Genomic DNA, 15,726 nt, shown 5'->3' on the forward strand with positions numbered 1-15,726 from the left:
ACCAGGGGAAAAGAGGGAATATAAACCAGGATATAAACCAGGATATAAACCAGGGGAAAAGAGGGAATATAAACCAGGATATAAACCAGGATGTAAACCAGGGGAAAAGAGGGAATATAAACCAGGATATAAACCAGGATATAAACCAGGGGAAAAGAGGGAATATAAACCAGGATATAAACCAGGATGTAAACCAGGGGAAAAGAGGGAATATAAACCAGGATATAAACCAGGATGTAAACCAGGGGAAAAGAGGGAATATAAACCAGGATATAAACCAGGATATAAACCAGGGGAAAAGAGGGAATATAAACCAGGATATAAACCATGTGAAACGAGGGAATATAAACCAGGGGTAAAGAGGGAATATAAACCAGTGGAAAAGAGGGAATATAAACCAGGGGAAACGAGGGAATATAAACCAGGGGAAAATAGGGAATAGAAACCAGGGGAAAAGAGGGAATATAAACCAGGGGAAAAGAGGGAATATAAACCAGAATATAAACCAGGGGAAAAGAGGGAATATAAACCAGGATATAAACCATGTGAAACGAGGGAATATAAACCAGGGGTAAAGAGGGAATATAAACCAGGGGAAACAAGGGAATATAAACCAGGGGAAACGAGGGAATATAAACCAGGGGAAAAGAGGGAATATAAACCAGGATAGAAAACAGGGGAAAAGAGGGAATATAAACCAGGATATAAACCAGTATATAAACAAGGGGAAAGAGGGAATATAAACCAGGATATAAACCAGAATATAAACCAGGATATAAACCAGGATATAAACCAAGATATAAACCAGGTTATAAAACAGGGGAAAAGAGGGAATATAAACCAGGATATAAACCAGGGGAAAAGAGGGAATATAAACCAGGATATAAACCAGGGGAAAAGAGGGAATATAAACCAGGATATAAACCAGGATATAAACCAGGATATAAACCAGGAGAAAAGAGGGAATATAAACCAGGATACAAAACAGGGGAAAAGAGGGAATATAAACCAGGATATAAACCAGGGGAAAAGGGGGAATATAAACCAGGGGAAAAGAGAGAATATAAACCAGGATATAAACCAGGATATAAACCAGGGGAAAAGAGGGAATATAAACCAGGATATAAACCAGGATGTAAACCAGGGGAAAAGAGGGAATATAAACCAGGATATAAACCAGGGGAAAATAGGGAATATAAACCAGGATATGAACCAGGATGTAAACCAGGGGATAAGAGGGAATATAAACCAGGATATAAACCAGGATGTAAACCAGGGGAAAAGAGGGAATATAAACCAGGATATAAACCAGGGGAAAAAAGGGAATATAAACCAGGATATAAACCATGTGAAACGAGGGAATATAAACCAGGGGTAAAGAGGGAATACAAACCAGGGGAAAAGAGGGAATATAAACCAGGGGAAACGAGGGAATATAAACCAGGGGAAACGAGGGAATATAAACCAGGGGAAACGAGGGAATATAAACCAGAGGAAAAGAGGGAATATAAACCAGGGGAAAAGAGGGAATATAAACCAGAATATAAACCAGGGGAAAAGAGGGAATATAAACCAGGATATAAACCATGTGAAACGAGGGAATATAAACCAGGGGTAAAGAGGGAATATAAACCAGGGGAAAAGAGGGAATATAAACCGGGGGAAACGAGGGAATATAAACCAGAATATAAACCAGGGGAAAAGAGGGAATATAAACCAGGATATAAACCATGTGAAACGAGGGAATATAAACCAGGGGAAAAGAGGGAATATAAACCAGGGGAAAATAGGGAATATAAACCAGGATATAAATCAGGGGAAAAGAGGGAATATAAACCAGGGGAAAAGAGGGAATATAAACCAGGGGAAACAAGGGAATATAAAACAGGGGAAACGAGGGAATATAAACCAGGGGAAACGAGGGAATATAAACCAGGGGAAAAGAGGGAATATAAACCAGGGGAAACAAGGGAATATAAAACAGGGGAAACGAGGGAATATAAAACAGGGGAAACGAGGGAATATAAACCAGGGGTAAAGAGGGAATATAAACCAGGGGAAAAGAGGGAATATAAACCAGGGGAAACGAGGGAATATAAACCAGGGGAAAATAGGGAATAGAAACCAGGGGAAAAGAGGGAATATAAACCAGGGGAAAAGAGGGAATATAAACCAGAATATAAACCAGGGGAAAAGAGGGAATATAAACCAGGATATAAACCATGTGAAACGAGGGAATATAAACCAGGGGTAAAGAGGGAATATAAACCAGGGGAAACAAGGGAATATAAACCAGGGGAAACGAGGGAATATAAACCAGGGGAAAAGAGGGAATATAAACCAGGATAGAAAACAGGGGAAAAGAGGGAATATAAACCAGGATATAAACCAGTATATAAACAAGGGGAAAGAGGGAATATAAACCAGGATATAAACCAGAATATAAACCAGGATATAAACCAGGATATAAACCAAGATATAAACCAGGTTATAAAACAGGGGAAAAGAGGGAATATAAACCAGGATATAAACCAGGGGAAAAGAGGGAATATAAACCAGGATATAAACCAGGGGAAAAGAGGGAATATAAACCAGGATATAAACCAGGATATAAACCAGGATATAAACCAGGAGAAAAGAGGGAATATAAACCAGGATACAAAACAGGGGAAAAGAGGGAATATAAACCAGGATATAAACCAGGGGAAAAGGGGGAATATAAACCAGGGGAAAAGAGAGAATATAAACCAGGATATAAACCAGGATATAAACCAGGGGAAAAGAGGGAATATAAACCAGGATATAAACCAGGATGTAAACCAGGGGAAAAGAGGGAATATAAACCAGGATATAAACCAGGGGAAAATAGGGAATATAAACCAGGATATGAACCAGGATGTAAACCAGGGGATAAGAGGGAATATAAACCAGGATATAAACCAGGATGTAAACCAGGGGAAAAGAGGGAATATAAACCAGGATATAAACCAGGGGAAAAAAGGGAATATAAACCAGGATATAAACCATGTGAAACGAGGGAATATAAACCAGGGGTAAAGAGGGAATACAAACCAGGGGAAAAGAGGGAATATAAACCAGGGGAAACGAGGGAATATAAACCAGGGGAAACGAGGGAATATAAACCAGGGGAAACGAGGGAATATAAACCAGAGGAAAAGAGGGAATATAAACCAGGGGAAAAGAGGGAATATAAACCAGAATATAAACCAGGGGAAAAGAGGGAATATAAACCAGGATATAAACCATGTGAAACGAGGGAATATAAACCAGGGGTAAAGAGGGAATATAAACCAGGGGAAAAGAGGGAATATAAACCGGGGGAAACGAGGGAATATAAACCAGAATATAAACCAGGGGAAAAGAGGGAATATAAACCAGGATATAAACCATGTGAAACGAGGGAATATAAACCAGGGGAAAAGAGGGAATATAAACCAGGGGAAAATAGGGAATATAAACCAGGATATAAATCAGGGGAAAAGAGGGAATATAAACCAGGGGAAAAGAGGGAATATAAACCAGGGGAAACAAGGGAATATAAAACAGGGGAAACGAGGGAATATAAACCAGGGGAAACGAGGGAATATAAACCAGGGGAAAAGAGGGAATATAAACCAGGGGAAACAAGGGAATATAAAACAGGGGAAACGAGGGAATATAAAACAGGGGAAACGAGGGAATATAAACCAGGGGTAAAGAGGGAATATAAACCAGGGGAAAAGAGGGAATATAAACCAGGATATAAAACAGGGGAAAAGAAGGAACATAAACCAGGATATAAAACAGGGGAAAAGAGGGAATATAAACCAGGATATAAACCACAATATAAACCAGGATATAAAACAGGGGAAAGAGGGAATATAAACCAGGATATAAACCAGAATATAAACCAGGATATAAAACAGGGGAAAGAGGGAATATAAACCAGGATATAAAACAGGGGAAAAGAAGGAATATAAACCAGGATATAAAACAGGGGAAAAGAAGGAATATAAACCAGGATATAAAACAGGGGAAAAGAGGGAATATAAACCAGGATATAAACCAGAATATAAACCAGGATATAAAACAGGGGAAAGAGGGATTATAAACCAGGATATAAACCAGGATATAAACCAAGATATAAACCAGGATATAAACCAGAATATAAACCAGGATATAAAACAGGGGAAAGAGGGACTATAAACCAGGATATAAACCAGAATATAAACCAGGATATAAACCAGGATATAAACCAGAATATAAACCAGGATATAAAACAGGGGAAAGAGGGAATATAAACCAGGATATAAACCATAATATAAACCAGGGGAAAATAAGGAATATAAACCAGGATATAAAACAGGGGAAAAGAGGGAATATAAACCAGGATATAAACCAGAATATAAACCAGGATATAAAACAGGGGAAAGAGGGAATATAAACCAGGATATAAACCAGAATATAAACCAGGATATAAAACAGGGGAAAGAGGGAATATAAACCAGGATATAAAACAGGGGAAAAGAAGGAATATAAACCAGGATATAAAACAGGGGAAAAGAAGGAATATAAACCAGGATATAAAACAGGGGAAAAGAGGGAATATAAACCAGGATATAAACCAGAATATAAACCAGGATATAAAACAGGGGAAAGAGGGAATATAAACCAGGATATAAACCAGGATATAAACCAAGATATAAACCAGGATATAAACCAGAATATAAACCAGGATATAAAACAGGGGAAAGAGGGAATATAAACCAGGGGAAAAGAGGGAATATAAACCAGGGGAAACAAGGGAATATAAAACAGGGGAAACGAGGGAATATAAACCAGGGGAAACGAGGGAATATAAACCAGGGGAAAAGAGGGAATATAAACCAGGGGAAACAAGGGAATATAAAACAGGGGAAACGAGGGAATATAAAACAGGGGAAACGAGGGAATATAAACCAGGGGTAAAGAGGGAATATAAACCAGGGGAAAAGAGGGAATATAAACCAGGATATAAAACAGGGGAAAAGAAGGAACATAAACCAGGATATAAAACAGGGGAAAAGAGGGAATATAAACCAGGATATAAACCAGAATATAAACCAGGATATAAAACAGGGGAAAGAGGGAATATAAACCAGGATATAAACCAGAATATAAACCAGGATATAAAACAGGGGAAAGAGGGAATATAAACCAGGATATAAAACAGGGGAAAAGAAGGAATATAAACCAGGATATAAAACAGGGGAAAAGAAGGAATATAAACCAGGATATAAAACAGGGGAAAAGAGGGAATATAAACCAGGATATAATTAGAATATAAACCAGGATATAAAACAGGGGAAAGAGGGAATATAAACCAGGATATAAACCAGGATATAAACCAAGATATAAACCAGGATATAAACCAGAATATAAACCAGGATATAAAACAGGGGAAAGAGGGACTATAAACCAGGATATAAACCAGAATATAAACCAGGATATAAACCAGGATATAAACCAGAATATAAACCAGGATATAAAACAGGGGAAAGAGGGAATATAAACCAGGATATAAACCAGAATATAAACCAGGGGAAAATAAGGAATATAAACCAGGATATAAAACAGGGGAAAAGAGGGAATATAAACCAGGATATAAACCAGAATATAAACCAGGATATAAAACAGGGGAAAGAGGGAATATAAACCAGGATATAAAACAGGGGAAAAGAAGGAATATAAACCAGGATATAAAACAGGGGAAAAGAAGGAATATAAACCAGGATATAAAACAGGGGAAAAGAGGGAATATAAACCAGGATATAAACCAGAATATAAACCAGGATATAAAACAGGGGAAAGAGGGAATATAAACCAGGATATAAACCAGGATATAAACCAAGATATAAACCAGGATATAAACCAGAATATAAACCAGGATATAAAACAGGGGAAAGAGGGAATATAAACCAGGATATAAACCAGAATATAAACCAGGATATAAACCAGGATATAAACCAGAATATAAACCAGGATATAAAACAGGGGAAAGAGGGAATATAAACCAGGATATAAACCAGAATATAAACCAGGGGAAAAGAAGGAATATAAACCAGGATATAAAACAGGGGAAACGAGGGAATATAAACCAGGATATAAACCAGGATATAAACCAGGGGAAAGAGGGAATATACACCAGAATATAAACCAGGGGAAAAGAGGGAATATAAACCAGGATATAAAACAGGGGAAAAGAGGGAATATAAACCAGGATATAAACCAGGGGAAAAGAGGGAATATAAACCAGGATATAAAACAGGGGAAAAGAGGGAATATAAACCAGGATATAAACCAGGATATAAACCAGGGGAAAAGAGGCAATATAAACCAGGATATAAACCAGGATGTAAACCAGGGGAAAAGAGGGAATATAAACCAGGATATAAACCAGGATATAAACCAGGGGAAAAGAGGGAATATAAACCAGGATATAAACCAGGATGTAAACCAGGGGAAAAGAGGGAATATAAACCAGGATATAAACCAGGATGTAAACCAGGGGAAAAGAGGGAATATAAACCAGGATATAAAACAGGGGAAAAGAGGGAATATAAACCAGGATATAAACCAGGGGAAAAGAGGGAATATAAACCAGGATATAAAACAGGGGAAAAGAGGGAATATAAACCAGGATATAAACCAGGATATAAACCAGGGGAAAAGAGGCAATATAAACCAGGATATAAACCAGGATGTAAACCAGGGGAAAAGAGGGAATATAAACCAGGATATAAACCAGGATATAAACCAGGGGAAAAGAGGGAATATAAACCAGGATATAAACCAGGATGTAAACCAGGGGAAAAGAGGGAATATAAACCAGGATATAAACCAGGATGTAAACCAGGGGAAAAGAGGGAATATAAACCAGGATATAAACCAGGATATAAACCAGGGGAAAAGAGGGAATATAAACCAGGATATAAACCATGTGAAACGAGGGAATATAAACCAGGGGTAAAGAGGGAATATAAACCAGTGGAAAAGAGGGAATATAAACCAGGGGAAACGAAGGAATATAAACCAGGGGAAAATAGGGAATAGAAACCAGGGGAAAAGAGGGAATATAAACCAGGGGAAAAGAGGGAATATAAACCAGAATATAAACCAGGGGAAAAGAGGGAATATAAACCAGGATATAAACCATGTGAAACGAGGGAATATAAACCAGGGGTAAAGAGGGAATATAAACCAGGGGAAACAAGGGAATATAAACCAGGGGAAACGAGGGAATATAAACCAGGGGAAAAGAGGGAATATAAACCAGGATAGAAAACAGGGGAAAGAGGGAATATAAACCAGGATATAAACCAGGATATAAACAAGGGGAAAGAGGGAATAGAAAACCAGGATATAAACCAGAATATAAACCAGGATATAAACCAGGATATAAACCAAGATATAAACCAGGTTATAAAACAGGGGAAAAGAGGGAATATAAACCAGGATATAAACCAGGGGAAAAGAGGGAATATAAACCAGGATATAAACCAGGGGAAAAGAGGGAATATAAACCAGGATATAAACCAGGATATAAACCAGGATATAAACCAGGAGAAAAGAGGGAATATAAACCAGGATACAAAACAGGGGAAAAGAGGGAATATAAACCAGGATATAAACCAGGGGAAAAGGGGGAATATAAACCAGGGGAAAAGAGAGAATATAAACCAGGATATAAACCAGGATATAAACCAGGGGAAAAGAGGGAATATAAACCAGGATATAAACCAGGATGTAAACCAGGGGAAAAGAGGGAATATAAACCAGGATATAAACCAGGGGAAAATAGGGAATATAAACCAGGATATGAACCAGGATGTAAACCAGGGGATAAGAGGGAATATAAACCAGGATATAAACCAGGATGTAAACCAGGGGAAAAGAGGGAATATAAACCAGGATATAAACCAGGGGAAAATAGGGAATATAAACCAGGATATGAACCAGGATGTAAACCAGGGGATAAGAGGGAATATAAACCAGGATATAAACCAGGATGTAAACCAGGGGAAAAGAGGGAATATAAACCAGGATATAAACCATGTGAAACGAGGGAATATAAACCAGGGGTAAAGAGGGAATATAAACCAGGGGAAAAGAGGGAATATAAACCAGGGGAAACGAGGGAATATAAACCAGGGGAAACGAGGGAATATAAACCAGGGGAAACGAGGGAATATAAACCAGGGGAAAAGAGGGAATATAAACCAGGGGAAAAGAGGGAATATAAACCAGAATATAAACCAGGGGAAAAGAGGGAATATAAACCAGGATATAAACCATGTGAAACGAGGGAATATAAACCAGGGGTAAAGAGGGAATATAAACCAGGGGAAAAGAGGGAATATAAACCAGGGGAAACGAGGGAATATAAACCAGAATATAAACCAGGGGAAAAGAGGGAATATAAACCAGGATATAAATCATGTGAAACGAGGGAATATAAACCAGGGGAAAAGAGGGAATATAAACCAGGGGAAAATAGGGAATATAAACCAGGATATAAATCAGGGGAAAAGAGGGAATATAAACCAGGGGAAAAGAGGGAATATAAACCAGGGGAAACAAGGGAATATAAAACAGGGGAAACGAGGGAATATAAACCAGGGGAAACGAGGGAATATAAACCAGGGGAAAAGAGGGAATATAAACCAGGGGAAACGAGGGAATATAAACCAGAATATAAACCAGGGGAAAAGAGGGAATATAAACCAGGATATAAACCATGTGAAACGAGGGAATATAAACCAGGGGAAAAGAGGGAATATAAACCAGGGGAAAATAGGGAATATAAACCAGGATATAAATCAGGGGAAAAGAGGGAATATAAACCAGGGGAAAAGAGGGAATATAAACCAGGGGAAACAAGGGAATATAAAACAGGGGAAACGAGGGAATATAAACCAGGGGAAACGAGGGAATATAAACCAGGGGAAAAGAGGGAATATAAACCAGGGGAAACAAGGGAATATAAAACAGGGGAAACAAGGGAGTATAAAACAGGGGAAACGAGGGAATATAAACCAGGGGAAACGAGGGAATATAAACCAGGGGTAAAGAGGGAATATAAACCAGGGGAAAAGAGGGAATATAAACCAGGATATAAAACAGGGGAAAAGAGGGAATATAAACCAGGGGAAAAAGAGGGAATATAAACCAGGGGAAAAGAGGGAATATAAACCAGAGGACAAAATACACTACACTCCCTGTACCCAATAAAAACTCTACCCATAGCAACAACAAAAAAGTTTAACAACCCTCCACGATTTTTCAGCACACCTCCCCCCTAGTAAATTGCAATCTGTCCTTTACTTTTACAGCTTCCTCTGACTTAAAAAAAAGTCAACCAGGACTCCCTGTTGCACACTCCAGTGACCCAGCAGACAGAAGATCTGTTTTCCATAAGACACTACAACACCAAACTAAAATGGACAGGGATTATAAAGCCTACTTTATATTCATGTAAAAAAAAAAAAAAGCATTCAGGCCAAAAGTTTACAGTACCACTCTGCACGATATTATTCTGTTTCGTATCCAATACACATATAATAAAAATCTGAATGAGGATTTCAGTCTAGTGCGATGGAGGGGGTGTGTGATGGAGGGGGTGTGTGATGGGGGGGGGGGGGGGGGGGGGGTGTTCACTATGGATGCTGGCCATAACTTTCGCTCTCCTTTATATAATCCTGCTGTTTCCCCATTTTCTGTAAATTGCTGCCTGGGAGCCTTCAACGCCGTAGGGAAGGAAAGTAATGTATTGTAGGTGAATGACCTGCCGTGACGTTCCCAGAGGTTTTGTTGTCACAGCGCTCTCTCTCCAGCTCGATCTCACTCACCACGTCACACATCTGGCCACACCACACCTGCAGAGTACACACAACAGAAGTAATTTAGCAGAGCATCAACACACTCCTCACCGTGTCAGTGACTTAACTTCTTGGCGCTACCCATCCCTTAAGCAGGATAATTGTCATCAGCAACCGCTGAATAGCATAGTGCCTCAGTCAAATAATATTACTAAAAATATTCATATTCATGAAATCACAAGTGCAATATTGCAAAACACAGTTTCGCCTTTTGTTAATCCACCTGTCATCTCAGATATTGAAATTATGCTTTACAGCGAAAGCAATACTACTACTAAATACTACTATATTTTATTAAGCACTTAATTTAAACTTTATTTTTTATTTTTAGATGGCCGTGGGGTGGTTTTGGGATTTTGAGTTCCTCCTGTGTGCATTTTTGTTTTTTTACCGTTTGTGTAAGTTTATCGATCGCATGACAAAACATTAAGTACACTTAGCATCAGGTAGCTTGGTCACGAAAATCAGAAAAGGAATCAAATTAATCGTTTCCCTTTGATGATCTTCAGATGTTTTCACTCACGAGACTCCCAGTTACACAACAAATGTTCATTTTGTTCCATAAAGATTATTTTTATATCCAAAATACCTCCATTTGTTTGGCGCATTATGTTCAGAAATCCACAGGAAAGAGCGGTCACGACAACGCAGATAAATTCCAAATAATATCCGTAATGTCCACAGAAACAGGTCAAATGTTTTTATAATCAATCCTCAGGTTGTTTTTAAAATATATAATCGATAATATATCAACCGCAAATGTCTTTCACAGTAGGAGAGGGAAAAGCAATACCTATCCAAACTCTGTTGCGCGAGCAAAACTCATGTGAACACTCGATGCAATGTTATCGTTCTGGCTCATTTTTCAAAATAAAAGCCGGAAACTATGTCTGAAGACTGTTGACACCATGAGGAAGCGATAGGAAAAGGAATCTGGTTGATATGGAAAATGGAGTTTTCAAAATAGAAGCCACTTCCTTATTTGATTTTTCTCAGGGTTTCGCCTGCAATATCAGTTCTGTTATACTCACAGACAATATTTTGACAGTTTTGGAAACTTTAGATTGTTTTCTATCTTAATCTGTCAATTATATGCATATTCTAGCATCTGGTTCTGAGAAATAGGCCGTTTACTTTGGGAACGTTATTTTTCCAAACATAAAAATAGTGCCTCCTAGCTTCAAGAGGTTATTAATTAATGCACCTGTCAAGGTCTACTCTGGGTTGCTGTCAGCGATACCACAATCAAATATATAGTAAATCCAATTCAGGGGGACTTATATTCCCCTATAGGGCTCTCGAGTGACGCAGCGGTCCAAGGCACTGCATCTCAGTGCAAGAGGCGTCACTATAGTATCTTGTTCGAATCCAGGTTGTATCACATTTGGCCGTGATCGTGAGTTGCATAGGGCGCCGCACAATTGGCCTAGCGTCGTCCGGGTTTGTCCAGAGTAGGCCGTCATTGTAAATAACCCTAACTGACTTGCCTAGTAAAATAAAATAAACAAATATTGCTGTATCTGGCATCTGTGTCCCTAGCCCATAACAACCCATCTCTGTCCCTAGCCCATAACAACCCATCTCTGTTCTTTGCCCATAACAACGCATCTCTGTCCTCAGCCCATAACAACCCATCTCTGTCCCTAGCCCATAACAACCCATCTCTGTCCTTTGCCCATAACAACCCATCTCTGTCCTCAGCCCATAACAACCCATCTCTGTCCCTAGCCCATAACAACCCATCTCTGTCCTTTGCCCATAACAACCCATCTCTGTCCCTAGCCCATAACAACCCATCTCTGTCCCTAGCCCATAACAACCCATCTCTGTCCCTAGCCCATAACAACCCATCTCTGTCCTCAGCCCATAACAACCCATCTCTGTCCTCAGCCCATAACAACCCATCTCTGTCCTCAGCCCATAACAACCCATCTCTGTCCCTAGCTCATAACAACCCATCTCTGTCCTCAGCCCATAACAACCCATCTCTGTCCCTAGCTCATAACAACCCATCTCTGTCCTCAGCCCATAACAATCCATCTCTGTCCTTAGCCCATAACAACCCATCTCTGTCCTCAGCCCATAACAGTCCATCTCTGTCCTTAGCCCATAACAACCCATCTCTGTCCTCAGCCCATAACAACCCATCTCTGTCCCTAGCTCATAACAACCCATCTCTGTCCTCAGCCCATAACAATCCATCTCTGTCCTTAGCCCATAACAACCCATCTCTGTCCCTAGCCCATAACAACCCATCTCTGTCCCTAGCCCATAACAACCCATCTCAGTCCTCAGCCCATAACAACCCATCTCTGTCCTCAGCCCATAACAACCCATCTCTGTCCCTAGCCCATAACAACCCATCTCTGTCCTTAGCCCATAACAACCCATCTCTGTCCTCAGCCCATAACAACCCATCTCTGTCCCTAGCCCATAACAACCCATCTCTGTCCCTAGACCATTACAACCCATCTCTGTCCCTAGCCCATAACAACCCATCTCTGTCCCTAGCCCATAACAAACCATCTCTGTCCATAGCCCATAACAACCCATCTCTGTCCTTAGCCCATAAAAACCACATTCTGTCCTCAGCCAATAACAACCAATCTCTGTCCTCAGCCCATAACAACCCACCTCTGTCCTCAGCCCATAACAACCCATCGCTGTCCTCAGCCCATAACAACCCATCTCTGTCCTCAGCCCATAACAACTCATCTCTGTCCTCAGCCCATAACAACCCATCTCTGTCCCTAGCCCATAACAACCCATCTCTGTCCTCAGCCCATAACAACCCATCTCTGTCCTTAGCCCATAACAACCCATCTCTGTCCCTAGCCCATAACAACCCATCTCTGTCCTCAGCCCATAACAACCCATCTCTGTCATCAGCCCATAACAACCCATCTCTGTCCCTAGACCATAACAACCCATCTCTGTCCCTAGCCCATAACAACCCATCTCTGTCCTTAGCCCACAACAACCCATCTCTGTCCCCAGCAAATAACAACCCATCTCTGTCCTGAGCCCATAACAACCCATCTCTGTCCTTAGCCCATACCAACCCATCTCTGTCCTCAGCCAATAACAACCCATCTCTGTCCCCAGGCCATAACAACCCACCTCTGTCCCTAGCCCATAACAACCCATCTCTGTCCTCAGCCCATAACAAACCATCTCTGTCACTAGCCCATAACAACCCATCTCTGTCCCTAGCCCATAACAACTTATCTCTGTCCCTAGCCCATAACAAACCATCTCTGTCCTCAGCCCATAACAACTCATCTCTGTCCTCAGCCCATAACAACCCATCTCTGTCCCTAGCCCATAACAACCCATCTCTGTCCCTAGCCCATAACAACCCATCTATGTCCTTAGCCCATAACAACCCATCTCTGTCCACAGCAAATAACAACCCATCTCTGTCCTCAGCCCATAACAACCCATCTCTGTCCTTAGCCCATACCAACCCATCTCTGTCCTCAGCCAATAACAACCCATCTCTGTCCCCAGCCCATAACAACCCATCTATGTCCCTAGCCCATAACAACCCATCTCTGTCCTCAGCCCATAACAACCCATCTCTGTCCTTAGCCCATACCAACCCATCTCTGTCCTCAGCCAATAACAACCCATCTCTGTCCCCAGCCCATAACAACCCATCTCTGTCCCTAGCCCATAACAACCCATCTCTGTCCCTAGCCCATAACAACCCATCTCTGTCCTTAGCCCATAACAACCCATCTCTGTCCTCAGCCCATAACAACCCATCTCTGTCCCTAGCCCATAACAACCCATCTCTGTCCCTAGACCATTACAACCCATCTCTGTCCCTAGCCCATAACAACCCATCTCTGTCCCTAGCCCATAACAAACCATCTCTGTCCATAGCCCATAACAACCCATCTCTGTCCTTAGCCCATAAAAACCAAATTCTGTCCTCAGCCAATAACAACCAATCTCTGTCCTCAGCCCATAACAACCCACCTCTGTCCTCAGCCCATAACAACCCATCTCTGTCCTCAGCCCATAACAACCCATCTCTGTCCTCAGCCCATAACAACTCATCTCTGTCCTCAGCCCATAACAACCCATCTCTGTCCCTAGCCCATAACAACCCATCTCTGTCCTCAGCCCATAACAACCCATCTCTGTCCTTAGCCCATAACAACCCATCTCTGTCCCTAGCCCATAACAACCCATCTCTGTCCTCAGCCCATAACAACCCATCTCTGTCATCAGCCCATAACAACCCATCTCTGTCCCTAGACCATAACAACCCATCTCTGTCCCTAGCCCATAACAACCCATCTCTGTCCTTAGCCCACAACAACCCATCTCTGTCCCCAGCAAATAACAACCCATCTCTGTCCTGAGCCCATAACAACCCATCTCTGTCCTTAGCCCATACCAACCCATCTCTGTCCTCAGCCAATAACAACCCATCTCTGTCCCCAGGCCATAACAACCCACCTCTGTCCCTAGCCCATAACAACCCATCTCTGTCCTCAGCCCATAACAAACCATCTCTGTCACTAGCCCATAACAACCCATCTCTGTCCTCAGCCCATAACAACCCATCTCTGTCCCTAGCCCATAACAACCCATCTCTGTCCCTAGCCCATAACAACCCATCTCTGTCCCTAGCCCATAACAACCCATCTCTGTCCCTAGCCCATAACAACCCATCTCTGTCCCTAGCCCATAACAACCCATCTATGTCCTTAGCCCATAACAACCCATCTCTGTCCACAGCAAATAACAACCCATCTCTGTCCTCAGCCCATAACAACCCATCTCTGTCCTTAGCCCATACCAACCCATCTCTGTCCTCAGCCAATAACAACCCATCTCTGTCCCCAGCCCATAACAACCCATCTATGTCCCTAGCCCATAACAACCCATCTCTGTCCTCAGCCCATAACAACCCATCTCTGTCCTTAGCCCATACCAACCCATCTCTGTCCTCAGCCAATAACAACCCATCTCTGTCCCCAGCCCATAACAACCCATCTCTGTCCCTAGCCCATAACAACCCATCTCTGTCCCTAAGCCATAACAACCCATCTCTGTCCTTAGCCCATAACAACCCATCTCTGTCCTCAGCCCATAACAACCCATCTCTGTCCCTAGCCCATAACAACCCATCTCTGTCCCTAGCCCATAACAACCCATCTCTGTCCCTAGCCCATAACAACCCATCTCTGTCCTCAGCCCATAACAACCCATCTCTGTCCTTAGCCCATAACAACCCATCTCTGTCCCTAGCCCATAACAACCCATCTCTGTCCTCAGCCCATAACAACCCATCTCTGTCATCAGCCCATAACAACCCATCTCTGTCCCTAGACCATAACAACCCATCTCTGTCCCTAGCCCATAACAACCCATCTCTGTCCTTAGCCCACAACAACCCATCTCTGTCCCCAGCAAATAACAACCCATCTCTGTCCTGAGCCCATAACAACCCATCTCTGTCCTTAGCCCATACCAACCCATCTCTGTCCTCAGCCAATAACAACCCATCTCTGTCCCCAGGCCATAACAACCCACCTCTGTCCCTAGCCCATAACAACCCATCTCTGTCCTCAGCCCATAACAAACCATCTCTGTCACTAGCCCATAACAACCCATCTCTGTCCCTAGCCCATAACAACTTATCTCTGTCCTTAGCCCATAACAAACCATCTCTGTCCTCAGCCCATAACAACTCATCTCTGTCCTCAGCCCATAACAACCCATCTCTGTCCCTAGCCCATAACAACCCATCTCTGTCCCTAGCCCATAACAACCCATCTATGTCCTTAGCCCA

At 41.6% G+C, this 15,726-nt stretch overlaps 1 protein-coding gene across 1 annotated transcript in view; it reads right to left on the bottom strand.

The window, feature by feature from the left end:
• Nucleotides 1-15,726, bottom strand: part of vipr1b (vasoactive intestinal peptide receptor 1) — a 232,596-nt gene that overhangs the window by 152,978 nt on the left and 63,892 nt on the right. The window contains 1 exon segment of the mRNA NM_001124642.1: nt 9,824-9,914. Coding sequence (NP_001118114.2) covers nt 9,824-9,914 — 91 coding nt within the window.

The sequence above is a fragment of the Oncorhynchus mykiss genome, chromosome 15 (assembly GCF_013265735.2).
Source record: "Oncorhynchus mykiss isolate Arlee chromosome 15, USDA_OmykA_1.1, whole genome shotgun sequence".
NCBI classification, from domain to species: domain Eukaryota; kingdom Metazoa; phylum Chordata; class Actinopteri; order Salmoniformes; family Salmonidae; genus Oncorhynchus; species Oncorhynchus mykiss.